General features: G+C 43.2%; 1 protein-coding gene across 1 annotated transcript in view; it reads right to left on the reverse strand.

The window, feature by feature from the left end:
* Positions 1–834: 834 nt before the first annotated feature.
* cmc1 (C-x(9)-C motif containing 1) overlaps positions 835–21,279 on the reverse strand; it is an 89,691-nt gene continuing 69,246 nt past the window's right edge. The window contains exons 3-4 of the mRNA XM_068002766.1: positions 20,110–20,200; positions 835–1,310 (exon numbers count right to left, since the gene is read on the reverse strand). Coding sequence (XP_067858867.1) covers positions 1,190–1,310; positions 20,110–20,200 — 212 coding nt within the window. The 3' untranslated portion in view covers positions 835–1,189. The remainder of the gene's footprint in view (positions 1,311–20,109; positions 20,201–21,279) is intronic.

Genomic DNA, 21,279 nt, shown 5'->3' on the forward strand with positions numbered 1-21,279 from the left:
ACAGACTGAACTCTCCATGCAGCTGCCATTGATTGCAGAATTACTGTTGGGCTTTTAAGTCGCCCCAGCACTTCCAGACAAGTAGGCAAATTCAGATTTGTAACTTTTACACATACTGGACATGTCAACATTAAAGTTGATGCATTTTCACTCAATTGCAAAACTCTTTACAAAAAACCCACCTTTGAATTACTGTGATTTTGGCGACAAAAACAAATCATCTTTTTGGGAACCCCAACTTTCACCACCCCCCAAGCCGTCACTCAGATCAACTTTCGACATGGATGGCTTTCCCCACGAGCACACCACTCTATGTTATCAGCGTGTCGAGGCCAGGAGAATCAGGCAGTTTGGCAGAGGACAGCAGCTCACTAGGTATAAGCCTCCCCAACTTGCATACAGGCTACAGTGGTTCAACGAAGACTTGGTAAAAGCTATGAATGTATAGTTTGTGGTTGCTCTCATTATGGACAAGGAAACAAATTATAGCCATAACAAGAACTGTGTGTTCAAAACAAGCTGACTCTCCTGTGGGTGGTGACCAATGTATGACTAATTCAGGGGATCTTGGAAACCCATTGCTTAGAATTTCCATTTCGTAGAGAAAATTGAAAGCTGCCCAGAACTCTACAGTCAAAACTGTTCTGTAAAAATACAAAAGCAGCAGCCAGTTTGGTAGCTGTACCCAGAGGATTTTCAATCTACTTTCTGTTCGCAATGTTGCCGTAGTATCAATTCACAATTTAATTCAAAGTAACCACATTCATCTCAGAGTAGCTTAAATACACACAAATCCAGAATTTAAAATAGTTTTTAATTTATAGCCACACTGGATTAATAGAGATATACTTTATTCTGCAGAATATTTGGATCATCTGCTGATTAACATGTTCAGGACAATTAACTGACAGAATTACACTCCTAAGTTTATAATCAGTGGATCCTGAATGCAGAAAACAAAATAAAATACATGTAAGGGGTTTTCATACTGCACTCTTATAAAATCTGAAAAAGCACTGATTACTGTACAGTAAATAGTGAGAAATTCAATTCCACAATTTACAAAGATGTGTATTTCAAACATGGTGAATCATTTTTCACCTCACGATTAGCAGGTTTCATGTATGTGTTCCCTCTGTCGTTTCTTGAAGTGGCACCAGGTTTGTATTGGAGGAATTACAGCCTTCAGCTACATGCTACTTGGCACTTTCTGCTGTCTTTTCTTGGAAGGTATGCCAGTTTGTCGGAATTCTTCCCTTTCCTTCAGATATTCTTGTTTACATTCTTCATATAATGCTGAATCTTTATAACTTAAGATTTTTTTAAAAACAAGACAAACAACATTACTTTAGTGTAAGATTAATTTATTATAAAATGTAAAAGGAAAAACAAACTGAAATAAACAATTGGAACATACTGCGTACAAGAATTATCTTTATCAAAAGCACATTATATTCACCATGCAGCATTGAAAATGTTTTCTATATTATATAAAAAACACCTGCCAAGTATTTTAGAAGTACACACACACACACACACACACACAATATTTAAAAAGACCAGTAATCTGACTGCGGCAAACAGGATCATATGCCTCTGCTGTAAAGCTGAACATATTTATCACAATCCAGATGTCAATGTCTTAGGAAATCACTTTTTTTCCTTTTAACAGTTTACATGTGTATGCTAATAATTAAATTATCAGACAGTTATGACGCAGTCAGGAGTACATGCTTTCATATGGCGCTGCACAGTAACATGCTGTACCTCGAATGGCTGCAGCAGATACTATGGGAATGAGTGTGTGTTATAAATGTCAGAGTATATTATATATGAGTACCTGCAAATTAATACTGTGCACTCACCACAGGCACCTGCATTTTGGACCAAATGTTGTGGGTTATATATACAAAATTTATAGTACACTTCTTTATTTAACTACCAAGATTTGTAATTTACAATGTACAGCATATTTATTGTATACTCAAGATGTATTAATACTTCACCATAAAGAAGGTGTGTACACTTTACTGATGAGTTACATGGGATTTACCCAGTGGACCATATCATATTTGACTTCGGGTTGTATTGGAAACAGATTCAAACTAAAGGAAGATCAATTTTCTAAAATATCTGTCATTTTAAACAATCATTATGCCATTGTTACATTTTAAAATATACTTGAAGATTTTCTAAACCTTGAGTTTAATAATGTAACAGCCTTTTCTCGGTGGAAGAAATTAAAGAAAATTATTAATTTTCAAAATTATAGTGTTTACTACTTGCATAAAATGAATGCGTCATTCACTGAACCATCTTTGTGCGCATTACAATTTCCACTTACTGTGCTTGCAAAGGAACTCATCTTTAACCACTAAATTAAACTGGTTAAAGAAAAATATCTCCATGTAAGGAAAGTGTTAAGATTACTTACCACTTTTAAACACCCAACTCAACTTTCTCCCAATATAGGAGATATTTTAAGAAAACTTGATCAAACAAGGTGACAGCCGTTGCATGGAAACAAATGTTAACCTTTATTTACAGTCTGATTAAATTGGTATTTTCATAGAAATGGGAGCCTTATGAAAATTGAGCAATTTAATCCTTGCATGGCTATATTTTGAGACATATTCAAAACAGTATAGCACAAGAAATGGATTAACAAAGCTGACGACTTAATTTGAAAAAACTAAATGTGAGTAAGGGGACTGTTGCGAAATCATGCTAGGACAATGGTATTTTCCTGATTTTTTTTCACTTATTCATGTGAAGTTAAGACCCTCATATTAAATATATAAGCCTTCACAAGACTGCAAAGCTATAACATGTTTCTGTTTTATGAACTTTTTGCCCTTTCTCCCCTCTTCTGCTGAAAGCATAGATCCATTCTGTTTCTATGAGCCCCAGCAGTCTCTAGTCCAGTGGCCACTCTGTGTGAGAGCCTCAACAATCAACATTTGTCTAAAGACACTTTCTCCTTTCTTCAAGAAAACTGCAAATATAAAAATAACCAAACTTTTCATACTCCTTAAAGGGGAAAAAAGTCAAACCCAACTTGCTCATGGTGTAGAGTTAACACACTGTCTTTTCACATCTTGGAACCAGAATTTAATGTCACCCAGACTGAAGGGATGAAGGTGTCTCTCTCCCCCATCATTGTAGATATCTAATTTTATGACAGTCCTAACTCAGTTCATAGTATTTTTTAATTCATTCACGGGATGTGGGCGTCGCTGGCAAGGCCAGCATTTATTTCCCATCCCTAATTGCCTTTAAGGTGGTGGTGAGCCGCCTTCTTGAACTGCTGCAGTCCATGTGGTGAAGGTTCTCCCACAGTGCTGTTAGGTAGGGAGTTCCAGGATTTTGACCCAGCGACGATGAAGGAACAGCGATATATTTCCAAGTCGGGATGGTGTGTGACTTGGAGGGGAACGTGCAGGTGGTATTGTTCCCATGTGCCTGCTGCCCTTGTCCTTCTAGGTGGTCGAGGTCGCGAGTTTGGGAGGTGCTGTCGAAGAAGCCTCGGCGAGTTGCTGCAGTGCATCCTGTGGATGGTACACACTGCAGCCATGGTGCGCTGGTGGTGAAGGGAGTGAACTTTTAGGGTGGTGGATTGGGTGCCAATCAAGCGGGCTGCTTTGTCCTGGATGGTGTCGAGCTTCTTGAGTGTTGTTGGAGCTGCACTCATCCAGGCAAGTGATGGGTCCAGTTAAGTTTCTGGTCAATGGTGACCCCAGGATGTTGATGGTGGGGGATTTGGTGATGATAATGCCATTGAATGTCAAGGGGAGATGGTCATTGCCTGGCACTTGTCTGACGGGAATGTTACTTGCCACTTATCAGCCCAAGCCTGGACGTTGTCCAGGTCTTGCTGCATGCGAGCACGGACTGCTTCATTATCTGAGGGGTTGCAAATGGAACTGAACACTGTGCATCATCAGCGAACATCCCCACTTCTGACCTTATGATGGAGGGAAGGTCATTGATGAAGCAGCTGAATATGGTTGGGCCTACGACACTGCCCTGAGGAACTCCTGCAGCAATGTCCTGGGGCTGAGATGATTGGCCTCCATCTTCCTTTGTGCTAGGTATGACTCCAGCCACTGGGGAGTTTTCCCCCTGATTCCCATTGACTTCAATTTTATTAGGGCTCCTTGCTGCCACACTGGGTTAAATGCTGCCTTGATGTCAAGGGCAGTCACTCTCACCTCACCTCTGGAATTCAGCTCTTTTGTCCATGTTTGGACCAGGGCTGTAATGAGGTCTGGAGCCGAGTGGTCCTGGCGGAACCCAAACTGAGCATCAGTGAGCAGGTTATTGGTGAGTAAGTGCCACTTGATAGCACTGTCGACGACACCTTCCATCACTTTTCTGATGATTGAGAGTAGACTGATGGGACGGTAATTGGCCGGATTGGATTTGTCCTGTTTTTTGTGGACAGGATATACATGGGCAATTTTCCACATTGTCGGGTAGATGCCAGTGTTGTAGCTGTACTTGAACAGCTTGGCTAGATGCGCAGCCAATTCTGGAGCACAAGTCTTCAGCACTACAGCCGGGATGTTGTTGGGGCCCATAGCCTTTGCTGTATCCAGTGCACTCAGCCATTTCTTGATATCACGTGGAGTGAATCGAATTGGCTGAAGACTGGCTTCTGTGATGGTGGGGATATCGGGAGGAGGCCGAGATGGATCATCCACTCGGCACTTCTGGCTGAAGATGGTTGCAAACATTTCAACCTCGTCTTTTGCACTCACGTGCTGGACTCCGCCATCATTGAGGATGGAAGAAGGGGGAACAATTCTAGAGCACAAAATAGCTCGTGGGGAAATAGGAAAAATCATGCTCCTCTGATGACCAAACATTGCTAGGTAGAGTAGAGAAGGACAGAAAAAGAAAGACTTGCATTTATAGAGCGCCTTTCACGACCTCAGGACATCCCAAAGCCTTGAGGGAGCATTACTCTGTATTTGGCCACATTACACATGGCCTCGGAGTGACTGATGCTCATATGAGATACTTAAAGTGCAAGTGTTTTAATCCCAATATTGATGTCCCTAACTTTCAAAAATTTATCCCGGGTTTGAGGGTGGGTGACAGCAATGCCACCTTTCAAAAGGGTAATATGGAAATCCACCAATAGATTATTTTAGGGTGTATATTTTCTATATGTATATACATACATTATACACATATATACAAATATATATACACACCCAAGAAAAAAACCTAATGAAAAAACAATTTCTCATAACAAAGGTTAGTTCTCTAGGGAAAAATTTGATTTAGATAAAAACAAAGGTTTGACCAAAGAGAAAAAACACCGTACATCTGGTTTCACACCATATCAAAGTCACATCACACTCTACGGCTTTTTTGACACCAGCAATGCTCCTTTGCTAGGCTCTGTAGGCAAAGTGAGAGTTACTCCTTTCTGACCATTTTCAGACAACATAAATTTCATACCTTTTCTATTGTGTCTCACACCTGGTTAACCCTTTTACCAGCCTTTAGTGTTCATGTAATTGAAAGCGGTTACATTTCCCACATCTTTTCTCTTTTAAAATTTTCACATAAAATTTCTGAACTAGGCTAATACTCAGGATTTACAAGTTCAATATTCTCAATATTTTCAGCCTGCTGAATTGAATACACAGAAATATGTATTTAGCAGGTTATACATTAATTAAATGTGTAATTTTGCCAACAAAGTAACACAGCACAGAAAACAGACAAAAATTAAACATGAAAAAAAACTTGGGTAATGTAGAAAAAATCCTAATGGGAACATTATTGTAGAGGGAAGTACTTAGACTGAAATACCCTTCCGTGGAACCGTACTGCACAGGAGGCGACCATTCGGCCCATCGCATCTGTGCCAGCTCTTTGCTTTAGCAATCTAAAACTAATCCTACTACCCTACTCTCTCCCCATAGCCCTGTATCGTCCTCTGCTTCAAATATTTATCTAATTTTCTTAAAAGATGGAATGGTCTCTGTCTCAACCACTCCCTGTGGCAAAGCATTCCATGCTCAAACAACACTCTGTGCAAAGAGAGTTTCTCCTAACATCTTTCCTCACTCTTAATGATAATTTTAAATTGATGACCCATCACTGACTCTCCAACCAGAGGAAATAGTCCTTTCCTAGTCACCCCATTAAACCCATTCATAATTTAAAAAAACCTCTGCTAAATCTCCTCTTAGACTTTCCAATGGAAATAGTAAGAACATAAGAAATAGGAGCAGGAGTAGGCCATATGGCCCCTCGAGCCTGCTCTGCCATTCGATCAGATCATGGCTGATCTTCGACCTCAACTCCACTTTTCCACCCGATCCTCATATCCGTTGATTCCCCTAGAGTCCAAAAATCTATCTATCTAGCCTTGAAGATATTCAACGACTCAACATCCACAGCCCTCTGGGGTAGAGAATTCCAAAGATTCACAACCCTCTGCATGAAGAAATTCCTCCTCACCTCAGTCTTAAATGGCCGACCCCTTATCCTGAGACTATGTCCCCTAGTTCTCATCTCTCCAGCCAGGGGAAACAACCTCTCAGCATCTACCCTGTCAAGCCCCCTCAGAATCTCGTATGTTTCAATGAGATCACCTCTCATTCTTCTAAACTCAAGTATAGGCCCATTCTACTCAATCTCTCCTCATAGGACAAACCTCTCATCCCAGGAATCAATCTAGTGAACCTTTGCACCACTTCTAAGGCAAGTATATCCTTCCTTAGATAAGGAGACCAAAACTATGCACAGTACTCCCGGTGAGGTCTCACCAAAGCCCTGTACAATGAAAGTAAGACTTCCTTACTCTCATACTCCAATCCCCTTGCAATAAAGGCCAACATGCCATTTGCCTTTCTAATTGCTAACTTTGTGTTTCTTGTACGAGGACACCTAAATCTCTCTGAACGCCAACATTTAATAGTTTCTCACCATTTAAAAAATATTCTGCTTTTCTATTCTTCCTACCAAAGTGAATAACCTCACATTTCCCCACATTATACTCCATCTGCCACCTTCTTGCCCACTCACATAATCTGTCTCTATCCCTTTGCAGACTCTTTGGGCCCGATATTAGCACCCGCTATCAGGTACGTTCCTGGCAGGGGGGCTCCGAAAATCGGGGAATCCCAGAGCGGGTCCAGAGCCCGGCTCCAACCCGCCCACTTCCGGATTCCCCACAGACGCGCTGACGTGCGCGCGCAGCCCCCGCATGTGGGACTCCCGCAGGCAATTAAAGCCGGCGGGGTGCCACTTGACAGTATTTATTCTGCTATTTCAGGTCGTTAACAGACCTGATTAAGGGAATATTTCAGGAGGGGTGGGATTTTAGAAACAACTGCGACTGTTTCCCATACCGGGGGAAACACTGCCAGTTGAAATGGACGTGTTGCAGCCATCAGCCTGTGGCAGCTGCAAAGTCCATTTGACAGGTGGGGGGGGGGGGGGGGGGGTGGGGTGGGGAAAACCCTCACTCATTGCAGGAGGCCACTCTGTCACTTGGGACAAAGTTTGGCCTCCACCACCCTCCTCCTAACAATCAAATTCACAAACTTGCACACTTACACCGGGGTCCAGACACATGTACCTACCTTGCGGACCCCCTCAGATGTACATCTTCCAGATGGGGGCCGCCGTAGCTGCAGTCATGACCTCCTCGGAGGGCGAACAGCATCACCAGCATCACCAACCTCGCTGGCCACGCCGTCCACCTCTGACACGTGAAGCTCCACAACACAGTGCTGTGACACATTCACCTGCACAGCAGGAGGGAGGGCAACCGCAGAGATAGATGCGTTGCAGAGGGCACTACCCTCGCCACAGGGTCCACAGACCGAGGCTCAGCTTCCTGGACCTCTGAGCAGCAGTGCACACGGAGGCTCAGAGTCACTTGACATGTAGTCGTGGACATCTGCAGCCTCCTTCATGCCGAGCTGCTCCCGGCTGGCCCGAGCACCATCTTCTTACCTGTCGCTGTCAAAGTCACCACTGCCCTCAATAACTTCTCCTCCGCATTCTTCCAGGGTGCCACCGGGGACATCGCCGACGTCTCTCTGTCGTCTGCACAAAAGAGCCCTGCAAATAGACCGACACCCACTCTGCAGTGACACAATGCGTGGCATCAGGTGTGGGTCTTCATTGTGATCCTCAGGAAAGGGCATTATTGCACAAACCAGACAAGATTCGCAAAGACGTGGCAGTAGTGGTGCCAATATGTGATGTGAGTTGGTCAGAAATGAAATACAAGTAAAAACCATGACAAACCCTCAAACACCCTTGTGCATCCCTTCATGCTCACGACACGTTTGCCTTACGCTTCCTACTGCACATATGCGATGCATGCCCTGTAGCTGCAGCACAGGTAGTGGCAGGTTGAGCGAGGCTGACCGTGAAAGAGATGCATGAGAAGGTGAGTATGAGATAGAGCCACGAGACTGTATGAGGATTGGGTTGAGTGGTAGTGGCGGGATGAGTACTGGCGAGGTGAGTAAGTGCAGGTAAGATGAGGATGAGCTTTGAGTGGGTGTGAGGAGTGATGTGACAGAGTAGTGTTGGCAGTGCAGAAGGAGATGTGGGTTGGGGGCGGTGATGTGGCAGACGGAGTGTAGGGGAATGAGTAAGTGTACTCACTTTGGCTGACCTACTTAGGTCATTGCAGCGCCTCCTACACTGTATGCAGGTGCGTGATATGTTGGTGGTGCAGGTGACCTCCTCTGCCACCTCGAGCCAGGCCTTCTTGGTGGCAGAGGCAGGCCGCTTCCTCCCGCCCGCCGGGGGGATGATCTCTGTCCTCCCCCTCCTCCTCCTCACCCCATCCAATGATACCTGGAGTGAGGCATCATTAAACCTGGGAGCAGCCTTGCCCTGGGCTGCTCCATGCTGTTATTTTTCCTATTTGTTGCAGCATCAGTCAGTGGAGGACTGCTCCTTTAAATAGAGCTCCTCCAGCTGACAGATCTTACTGCGCATGCGCAGTCCGCCCGACGCGCAGATCAGCAGCGGGGAACCGGAAGGCCAGGTAAGTGGATCCAATTAGGCTGCGATCGCGCGCAGGGCAGACTGATTTCACCGGGCGCGTTACCCACGCGCCCAGTCGCCATCCCCCGCCGCGAACCCGCAGCCCTGGTAATATCGAGCCCTTTGTATCCTCCTCACAGCTTACTTTCCCACCTAGCTTTGTAACATCAGCAAACGTGCATACATTACATTTGGTCCCTTCATCTAAGTCATTAATATAGATTGTAAATAGCTGAGGCCGAAGCACAAACCCTCATGGCATTCCACTAATTACAGCCTGCCAACCTGAAAATGACCCGTTTATCCCTTCCTTGTTTTCTGTCCATTGGCCAATTCTCTATCCATGCTAATATATTACCCTCAACCTTATGAGCCCTTATCTTGCGTAACAACCTTTTATGTGGCACCTTATCATATGCCTTTTGAAAATCCAAATATACCACGTCCACTGGTTCCCCTTTATCTACCCTGCTAGTTACATCCTCAAAAAATGTTATAATAAATTTGTCAAATGTGATTTCCCTTTCATAAAACCATGTTGACTCTGCCTAATCATATTATGATGTTCTAAGTGCCCTGTTACCACTTCCTTAATAATGGATTCCAGAATTTTCTCAACGACTGATGTCAGGCTAACTGGCCTGCAGTTCCCTGTTTTCTCTCTCCCTCCTTTCTTGAATAGCGGGGTTACATTTGCTACCTTCCAATCCGCTGGGACCGTTCTAGAATCTAGGGAATTTTGGAAGATCATAACCAATGCATCCACTATCTCTGCAGCCACCTCTTTTAGAACCCTAGGATGTAGGCCATCAGGTCCAGGGGATTTATCAGCTTTTAGTTTCTCCAGTATTTTTTCCTCTACTGATATTAATTACTTTAAGTTCCTCACTCTCATCAGCCCCTTGGTTCCCCACTATTTCTGGTATGCTTTTTGTGTCTTCAACTGTGAAGCCATGATGTGGAGATGCCGGTGATGGACTGGGGTTGGCAAATGTAAAGAATCTTACAACACCAGGTTATAGTCCAACAAATTTATTTGAAAATCACAAGCTTTCGGAGGCTTTCTCCTTCGTCAGGTGAATGTGGAAATGAAATCCTTGAACGTTTCGCATTTATAGAGATATAAATGCGAAACGTTCAAGGATTTCATTTCAACTGTGAAGACAGATGCAAAATATTTGTTTACCATCTCTGCCATTTCCTTATTCCCCATTATAATTTCTCCTGTCTCAGCCTCTAGCTAGTTTACTTTCATATTCTATTATCAATTTTTTGGTCATCCTTTGCTGGTTTCTAAAACTCTCCCAATGCTCAGGTTTACTACTCTTCTTCACAACATTATAGGCCTCTTCTTTAAATCTAATACTATCCTTAACTTCATTAGTTAGCCAATGGATGAATCACTTTTCCCGTGGAGTTTTTATTTCTCAATGGAATGTATATTTGTTGAGAATGTTGAAATGTTTCTTTAAATGTTTGCCATTGCTTACATACCTTTTAATCTAATTTCCCAATCTACCTTGGCCAACTCGCCCCTCATACCTATGTAATTGGCTTTATTTAAGTTTAAGACTCTAGTTTCGGACTTAAGTACGTCACTCTCACAATCAATGTGAAATGCTATCATATTATGATTACTCTTCCCCAGAGGATCCTTTACTGTGAGATTACTAATTAACCCCGTCTCATTACACAATACAAGATCTAAAATAGCCTGTTCCCTGGTTGGTTCCATGACGTATTGTTCTAGGAAACTGTCTCGAATACATTCCATGAACTCGTCTTCGACTGCCTTTGCCAATTTGATTTGTCCAGACTACATGAAGATGAAAGTCCCCCACGATTATTGCATTACCTTTGTTACAAGCTCCTATTATTTTTTGATTATTACTATGTCCAACGGTATAGCTACTGTTCGGGGGCCTATAAATTAATCCCAGCAGTGTTTTCTGCCCCTTGTTATTTCTTATTTCCACCCATACTGATTCTACTTCCTTATCCTCCGAGCCAGGATCCTTTCTCACCACTGTCCTTATATCATCCTTTATCATCAGGGCTACCCCCTCCCTCCTTTCCCATTCTGCCTGTCTTTTCGAAATGTCAAGTACCCTGGAGTTAAGTCCCAGTGTTTTCATCTAGTTCTGGGGAAACTAAAATTATCTCCTTAGCTTTTATGAAAAATATTTTGTTTACCCTCCTCACTGCTAGTCTATACTATTATATCAGATCTCACAGCTGAAAGAAACCCCTGAGTTGACTAATGTAACTAATCCCAGAGTAAGCAGCTCTCACAACAGTAGTGGATGTGTGCACATGTCCAGATCCTGGGAACCAATTCTGGTGCTGTTAGCAATTTCAAAGTTCATACCAGCTAAGATTACATTTCCCCAAATCAGAATTCTCAGTGCCAGGAAAATTCCCTCACTCTACAGTCATGTCTTCTTTTAATAAGTAAATACAGAAGGATTACAATCTTCATTATTCAGAACTCTGATTAGTATTATTTCAGTGATAAGTGTATTCAGATTAGCCAGTATTAGAAATATCACAGCTGGGTAGTTACAGTGGATTCCTGACCAGGTTTGCTGAGTTTGAATCCCAGTAATGAACTTCATCTATCTCAGTGAGGTTAGGTGGCTCAGAAGGGGGAGACAAAGGCCCCTTCTCACATTGGTGAGGCTCATCTCTTACGGAATTGCCCGCGTGCTCTATAGAAATCTTGGATTAGGAGAGGTAGGTTGGGTAGAGCAGCAGTGGGAATTTTACCCTAAATGTTGCATTTCTTACTTTAGATTCTCGATTTTGAAATTATTCCTCAATTTCTTTTCCAATTGACATTAGTAGAAAGACTAATATTAATGAAATCCATCCCTCATGAGGACTGGGTATGTCACTGCATCAGAACAGTCTCTTCACTCCACGGACCTGGATTTTAATCCACTAAAACCCTGATAGGTGGGATTTTAAAAAATTTGTTAATAGAATGTGGGCGTCGCTGGCAAGGCCAGCATTTATTGCCCATCCCTAATTGTCCTCGAGTAGGTGGCAGTGAGCCGCCTTCTTGAACCGCTGGAGTCCATGTGGTGAAGGTTCCCGTTAAAGTGTGTCTATGATACTAAGATTTGTATTTAAAATGCATTGTAGTTTCAATCCATTTTTAGTCTACAGCATATGAGTGACCAAAATTCAGCAGTTATTCTCACTAAGAGATTGCATAAGACTGGTGTATGAAACGGAAATTATATCATAGAATCATAGGAGGCGGCCATTCGGCCCATTGTGTCCGCGCGAGCCGAAAATGAGCCACCCAGCCTAATCCCATTTTCCAGCACTTGGTCCATAGCCTTGTAGGTCACGGCACTTCAGGTGCACATCCAGGTACTTTTTAAAATGAGTTTTAAATGGGTTTCTGCTTACCATCCTTTCAGGCAGTGAGTTCCAGACCCCTACTACCCTTTGGGTGAAAAAATTTTCCTCAGCTCCCCTCTAATCCTTCTACCAATCACTTTAAATCTATGCACCCTGGTTATTGACCTCGCTGCTAAGGGAAATAGATCCTTCCTATCTATTCACTATCTACCACGGGTGGCTCGCTGCACATGAGGGGAGGAGTGGCAGGGCTATAGTGATAGGGAATTCAATTGTAAGGGGAACAGATAGGCGTTTCTGCGGCCATAAACGTGACTCCAGAATGGTATGTTGCCTCCCTGGTGCTAGGGTCAAGGATGTCACGGAGCGGCTGCAGGGCTTTCTGGAGGGGGAGGGTGAACAGCCAGTAGTCGTGGTCCATATCGGTACCAATGACATACGTAAAAAAAGGGATGAGGTCCTGCAAGGTGAATTCAAGGAGTTAGGAGATAAATTAAAAAGCAGGACCTCAAAGGTGGTGATCTCAGGATTACTACCAGTGCCACGTGCTAGTGAGTATAAGAACAGGAGAATAGAACGGATGAATGCGTGGCTGCAGGGATGGTAGGAGGAAAGGATTTAGATTCCTGGGACATTGGGACCGGTTCTGGGGAAGGTGGGACCTGTACAAGCGAGATGGGTTACACCTGAGCAGGACCGGGACCAATGTCCTCGCGGGGGTGTTTGCTAGTGCTGTTGGGGAAGGTTTAAACTAGAGCGGCAGGGGGATGGGAACCTGAGCGGGGAGTCAGAAGGGAGTAAAGTTGAGAGCAGCGAGAGAGGGGAAGACCCAGGGGAAATTTACAATACAAATAGTACAAACAGTTGTTCAAGAACAAGTGAAAGGGAAAAGCATACAGCAGCAGAAAGAAAGTGTACTTTAGGCAATACAGATATAGTGAAAACTAGAAGGCATAAGGCGATTAACCCAGCATCAAAGCTGAAGGTCAGGCTACGGTATGTGGCCCAACGAAGAGTTATATATAAAAATGCACGAAGTATAAGGAATAAATTAAATGAACTACAGGTTCAAATTCAAATTGGAGGGTATGACATGATAGCTATTACTGAGACATGGCTGCAGGATGGTCAGGATTGGGAACTAAATATACCAGGTTATAAGGTCTACAGGAGAGATAGAGAAAATGGAAGAGGGGGAGGAGTAGCCTTAATGATTAGAGATGAAATCACTTCAATGATAAAGGAGGATATAACGAGAGGTAAGCAGCCAACAGAAACCTTATGGGTTGAATTGAGAAATAGGAAAGGATCTAAGACTATAGTGGGAGTTGTGTATAGGACCCCTGGCAGCAGCTCTGAAGTGCTAGATTGTATAAATGCAGAGATTAGACAAGTGTGTAAGAAAGGCATAGTGGTCTTAATGGGGGACTTTAACCTTCACATAGATTGGGAAAAGCAGAATAGCAACTGTCAGAAAGGTAGTGAATTTCTTGAGTGTGTCCGGGATAGTTTTCTGCAGCAGTATGTCCTAGAGGCAACAAGGGGGCAAGCCATACTAGATTTAGTAATGAGTAATGAACCAGATTTAGTTAACAGCTCAACTGTGCGTGAACATCGATCCAATAGCGAGCATAACATGATCGAGTTCAATGTAGTGTTTGAAAGGGAAAAAAGTGAATCAGCTGCTAAGATTCTAGACTTGGGTAAGACCGACTTCAATGGGATGAGACACAGTAAACTGGGCAAATCTGTTAATGGGTAAAACGACTGATGATCAGTGGGAAATGTTTAAAGAAACATTTAACGAGATACAGAACCGGTTTATATCTCTGAGGGGCAAGAACTTTACTTGCCAAAAAAAAACAGCCATGGACAACTAAAGAGGTAAGGGACAGTATAAGACATAAGGAAAGGGCATACAAAAAGGCAAAAAATGGCACAGATCCTGGCGAATGGGAAAGATACAAAGATCAACAAAGGGTCACAAAACAGATAGTAAGGGCTACAAAAAGAGAGTATGAAAAGAAACTTGCAAGGGATATCAAAACCAATACGAAGAACTTTTATAGTTACATTAGGAAAAAGTGGGTGGTCAGGAGCAGTGTTGGCCCCTTAAAAACTGAAAGCGGGGATATTGTCATTGACAATGGGGAAATGGCGGACATGTTGAACAATCACTTTGCGTCAGCATTTACAGTAGAAAAAGAGAGGATAGCATGCCGGAAATCCCAAGAAAACTAATACTGAATCGGGGACAGGGACTCGATAAAATTAACATAAGTAAAACAACAGTAATGAAGAAAATAATAGCACTGAAGAGTGACAAATCCCCAGGACCAGATGGTTTCCATCCCAGGGTTTAAAGGAAGTAGGTGAGCACATTGCAGATGCCCTAACTATAATCTTTCAAAGTTCTCTAGATTCAGGAACTGTCCCTCTAGATTGGAAAATTGCACGTCACTCCGCTTTTTAAGAAAGGAGAGAGGAGGAAACCGGGGAATTATAGACCAGTTAGCCTAACATCTGTTGTGGGGAAAATGATGGAGTCTATAATTAAGGATAGGGTGACTGATCACCTTGAGAATTTTCAGTTAATCAGAGAGAGCCAGCATGGATTTGTGAAAGGTAGGTCGTGCCTGACAAACCTAATTGAATTCTTTGAAGAGGTGACTAAAGTAGTGGGCAGGGGAATGTCAATGGATGTTATTTATATGGACTTCCAGAAGGCATTTGATAAGGTCCCACACAAGAGACTGTTAGCCAAGATAGAAGCCATGGAATCGAGGGAAAAGTACAGACTTGGTTGGGAAGTTGGCTGAGCGAAAGGCGACAGAGTAGGGATAATGGGTAAGTACTCACAATGGCAGGATGTGAATAGTGGAGTCCCGCAGGGATTTTTTTTTTTTTATTCGTTCACGGGATGTGGGCGTCGCTGGCAAGGCCGGCATTTATTGCCCATCCCTAATTGCCCTCGAGAAGGTGGTGGTGAGCCGCCTTCTTGAACCGCTGCAGTCCGTGTGGTGACAGTTCTCCCACAATGCTGTTAGGAAGGGAGTTCCAGGATTTTGACCCAGCGACAATGAAGGAACGGCGATATATTTCCAAGTCGGGATGGTGTGTGACTTGGAGGGGAACTGTCTTGGGGCCTCAATTATTCACAATATTTATTAACGACTTAGATGAAGGCATAGAAAGTCTCATATCTAAGTTTGCCGGTGACACAAAGATTGGTGGCATTGTAAGCAGTGTAAATGAAAACATAAAATTACAAAGTGATATTGACAGATTAGGTGAATGGGCAAAACTGTGGCAAATGGAATTCAATGTAGACAAATATGAGATCATCCACTTTGGATTAAAAAAGGATAGAACAGGGTACTTTCTAAATGGTAAAAAGTTAAAAACAGTGGATGTCCAAAGGGACTTAGGGGTTCAGGTACATAGATCATTGAAGTGTCATGAACAGGTGCAGAAAATAATCAACAAGGCTAATGGAATGCTGGCCTTTATATCTAGAGGACTGGAGTACAAGGGGGCAGAAGTTATGCTGCAGCCATACAAAACCCTGGTTGGACCGCACCTGGAGTACTGTGAGCAGTTCTGGGCAACGCACCTTCGGAAGGACATATTGGCCTTGGTGGGAATGCAGCGTAGGTTTACTAGAATGATACCCGGACTTCAAGGGTTAAGTTACGAGGAGAGATTACACAAATTGGGGTTGTATTCTCTGGAGTTTCGAAGGTTAAGGGGTGATCTGATCGAAGTTTATAAGATATTAAGGGGAACAGATAGGGTGGATAGAGAGAAACTATTTCCGCTGGTTGGGGATTCGAGAAGTAGGGGGCACAGTCTATAAATTAGAGCCAGACCTTTCAGGAGTGAGATTATAAAACATTTCTACACACAAAGGGTGGTAGAAGTTTGGAACTCTCTTCTGCAAGTGGCAATTGATACTAGCTCAATTGCTAATTTTAAATCTGAGATAGCTAGCTTTTTGGCAACCAAAGGTATTAAGGGATATGGGCCAAAGGCAGGTGTATGGAGTTAGATCACAGATCAGCCATGATCTTATCAAATGGCGGAGCAGGCACGAGGGGCTGAATGGCCTACTCCTGTTCCTATGTTCCTTCTATAGCTAGGCCTCTCATAATTTTGTACACCTCAATTAAATCACCCCTCAACCTCTTCTGTTCCAAAGAAAACAACCCCAGCCTATCCAATCTTTCCTCATAACTAAAATTATCCAGTTCTGGCAACATCCTCTTAAATTTCCTCTGTATCCTCTGTAGTGCAATTACATGCTTCCTCTAATGTGGTGACCAGAACTGTACACAGTATTCAAGCTGTGGTCTAACCAGTGTTTTATACATATCCAGCATAACCTCCCAGCTCTTATATTCTATGCCCTGGCCAATAAAGGAAAGTATTCCATATGCCTTCTTAACCACCTTATCTACCTGTCCTGCTACCTTCAGGGATTTGTGAACATACACTCCAAGGTCCCTCACTTCCTCTACACCTTTCAGTATCCTCCCATTTATTGTGTACTCCCCTTGCCTTGTTGGCCCACCCCAAATGCATTACCTCACACTTCTCTGGATTGAATTCCATTTGCCACTTTCCTGCCCACCTGACCAGTCCATTGATATCTTCCTGCAGTCTACAGCTTTCCTCCTCACTACCAACCACACGGCCAGTGTATCATCTGCAAACATCTTAATCATGCCCCCTACATTTAAGTCCAAATCATTAATATGAATCACAAAAAGCAAGGGATCTAGTACTGAGCCCTGCGAAACCCCACTGGAAACAGCCTTCCAGTCACAAGAACACCAGTCAACCATTACTTTTTGCTTCCTGCCACTGAGCCAATTTTGGATCCATGGGCCTTTACTTTTTTGACCAATCTTCCAAAATCTTGCTAAAATCGATGTGGGCCACATCAAATGCACCGCCCTCATCGACCCTCCTTGTTACCTCCTCAAAAAATTCAATCAAGTTAGTCAGACACGACCTTCCCTTAACAAATCCATGCTGACTGTCCTTGATTACTCCGTGCCTTTTTAAGTGACGGTTTATCTTGTCCCTCAGGGCTATGTTCTGGGGTCTGTTGGAGAATGGATATAGAGATCTACGAGGGTTGGCTCATGCCAGAGTCTGAAAAATATTCTGGAAAAAAATATTGACCAAGCTGGGAAAGGCAACATTTGTCAGCTGTGGAAGGGAATAATCTGGTTTTTGTAGAAGATGGCCTAATTTGATCACTTTTGCATGCAAGGCTCTGAGTCCAATTGAGGTGAGTACTCATGGGAATTCCCCATTAGGAAGAAGCCTGTTGAGCCCAGAGAATTCTTTTGGCAAATGTAGACCTTCTTCCGGGCAATACTGGGATGCTTCTGGATTCATGGCAATCTCTTCTGAGGACATATAAAGTATCAGCTGTACAAACGAGTTGTTAAGAAGACCTGATTCTCTTGGATCTGGGATGCCTGGTAAATGTCTGAGGTTTGGGAGATCGAGTAACCCTTCTTACATTGGAAGCTGGAAGTACTTCTAGTGTATTCTCATCCAGAGGAATTTAGAGATGCAACTAACCAGATCTCAGAATTGTTGAGCTATCGGTCCCGAAATCAAATAACTTTTCAACGTTCTAAGTGAAGATAACAAATGATAATTTCTAATAAAGCTCTGTTCTGTAACATTGTTTTGAAGAAGATTTAGGGGGGAAAAAATTTGGTAAGTGTCCATTTTGGGCGGTGGTAGCGCATCCTGCGCCCAACAGACCCTACGCAGTTTGGACCCACGGGAGCACTTACCTGCAATCAGCGTTCCTTTCCAGGCCTTGCACGTGGAATCAATGCAATTTGCACTTACCACCACCAGAGATAGTTCAATCTCTTAAAGGGAGGATGTTTCTTTGAAATCTCTTAAAGGTAGCTGGTACCTGTTATTTGCTGAAAGTAACAGTCTACTGTCTGCATGGAGTCTGAACAGAGATCAGACATCGCACACATAAAACACAGATGCAGATCCCATCCCCATGTTTACACACTGATGAGTTATGTTAAAACATTGAATAAAGGTTGCGCACTACTAAATCACACATCCTCCAATCTGCACACCAGACCTCACCAATCTGCCGATCTGAGTTGGTACCAGGCCTGCGAGAGTGCATGCACCAAGGTTCTCTGCTGATGCACTAGAGATCTTGGGTGCAAGAGGTGGACAGAAGGAGGGACATCCTATATCCGCAGTGGGGGCAAGAGGCCATCCAGACATATACTCAAAAGATAGTGGGAGGCAGCAGGGGACGAAGTCAATGCCAGGCACACAGCATCACGAACATGGATGCAGTGCAGGAAGAAGTTCAATGCTTTGACATGAGTGATCAAGGTGAGCGAGGTCGACTGTCAAGTGGCATCTCCTACCAACTGCTCCATGCAATACACCCCCTTATCCCTCACATACCAATAAACTCTTTCCATCAGTACTCAACTCTTCCAATCAGAAGCTTCCTCTCACCCTTACACATCATCACTGTTTCAAGCCGCCCACCCACAACTCACAGGCCACACACACTGGCAGCTATTCAACCATGACAAGCACATCACCCAGACACACGTCCCACTTTCCTGCATGAGGCAGCAAGTGGCAGTGGCATTTAGCCCCTTGAGCCTGTTCCACCATTCCATGAGACCATGGTGGACCTGTGACTTAACTCAATATAACTGTCTTAGCCCCCTATCCCTTAATACCCTTGGTTCACAGAAATCTATCAATCTCAGATTTAGCATTCACAAGTGAGCCAGCATCAACTGCTGTCTGCAGAAAAACATTCCAAACGTCTCCCACCCTTTGTGTGTAGAAGCATTTCCTAACTTCACTCCTGAACGTCCTGGCTCTAAATGTTAGGCTATGTCCCCGCGTCCTAGTTTTGAAGTCTAGGAGACCTCCAAAATCAGTTACAAATGTATCGGCAGCCAGAAGCATAATCCAGCCACTAACCTGTAAATCCTGCATGGTCCCTTTAAATAGCGCTGGTGGGGGGTCCTCCAGGCACTCTAAGACACGTTCTGATGGTCGGGGTTAAGACTGTGCGTTGAGTTGAGCGTTAGACACCATTTTGGGACTTATCACTTTAAATCAGCGTTGAACACTGATTGAAGCCATTTTGTCTCTACTTTACATGACTCCAGCATTCATTATCTGCACCTGCGCTAACTACTATACCAAGATGGCGTCTGGCGCACGTCACGCAGGAAACGTGCGTGCACATCCAAGACACCATCTTGGATGTCGGAGAGGCTGTGAAGTGCCTGGTCTGTATGCTTTCTGGTCTTCGTTAAACTACAACTTTAGATATCAGGCTGTTTGCACCGTAGTTGATGTTTTCAGGTACGCTTTCCCTCCCACCCAACCTTCAACCAAAAATAGCAGTGAGATAAAAAATTAGCGTCACCAGATGTAATTTAGGAGAACATGTTTGAAGAATTTCAATATTTAGGCCTACATGTTTTTCTTAATACTGTACTAAATATATTGCCTTGTCTGGGTCTGTTCTCCCCAGAGCGTAATGCTGAATCGGTTCAAAAGAGTTAATACATTGGATGTAAATGCTAGAAATGCAGCATATATATTGGTTATTATGATGGTAATTCACATTGAAACAGAGCTCTTGATATACTGTTGGTACAGTACAATACTCACCGGTCAGTTAGACATTCCTTCAGTGCAGCATTTTCTTCTCGGCATTTTATAACCATAAAAAAGCCACTTTCCTGGCAGCACTTGGTAAAGGCTGTAATGACAGAGACAGTTTTAGTCAGTCGGAAGTTATTAGCGCATTGGTCCCCGTGAATATCACAATAGAGACAAATCAAGATATTTTACTTATGCTTCACAATTTGTGTGGCTGGATCCCTTAAAGGGGATGATTGATCAAGCGCATAAAAGTATTAAAATTAGGACCAAGGGAACACATGGAAAACTTCTTCACCATCCAAACTAACCCAGAAGGCAATTAAGTCCTTATTTAAGACAATAATTAATTCAGAGAAAGTACCTGTTTGGTTTAGCTATTTGACTACACAATTTAATTTCCTAAATAAAAAAAACATAGCCTCACATGTAGTACTGCCACATTCTGAAGCCAGCAGCAGGAGCAGCAAGCAATGCCACATTATCTGGGGACAATGGTTTCAAAGAACTTCACCAAAGCAATAAATCATCATAGCACCAGTGGTTACAGCAAAGGAGGAGGCCATTCGGCCCATCGAGCCTGTACCAGCTCTTTGACAGAGCTATCCAATTAATCCCATTCCCCTGTAAATTTTTTCCCTTCAAGTATTTATCCAATTCCCTTTTGAAAGTTATTATTGAATCTGCTTCCACCACCCTTTCAGGCAGTGCATTCCAGATTGTTACAACTCGCTGCATAAAAAAATGTTTCCTCATGTTGCCTCTGGCTCTTTTGCCAATGTGTCCTCTGGTTACTGACCCTTCTGCCACTGGAAACAGTTTCTCCTTATTTACTCTGTCAAAACCGTTCATGATTTTGAACACCTCTATTAAATCTCCCCTTAACCTTCTCTGTTCTAAGAAGAACAAACCCAGCTTCTCCAGTCTTTCCACATAACTGAAGTCCCACATTCCTGGCACCATTCTAGTAAATCTCTTCTGCAACCTCTCTAAGGCCTAGACATCTTTCCTAAAGTGTGGTGCCCAGAATTGAACATAATACTGAGGCCTAACCAGTGTTTTATAACGGTTTATCATAACTTCCTTGCTGTTGTACTCTATGCCTCTATTAATAAACATGATGTGGAGATGCCGGTGATGGACTGGGGTTGACAAATGTAAAGAATCTTACAACACCAG

Source organism: Heptranchias perlo, chromosome 2 (assembly GCF_035084215.1).
Source record: "Heptranchias perlo isolate sHepPer1 chromosome 2, sHepPer1.hap1, whole genome shotgun sequence".
Lineage (NCBI taxonomy): Eukaryota > Metazoa > Chordata > Chondrichthyes > Hexanchiformes > Hexanchidae > Heptranchias > Heptranchias perlo.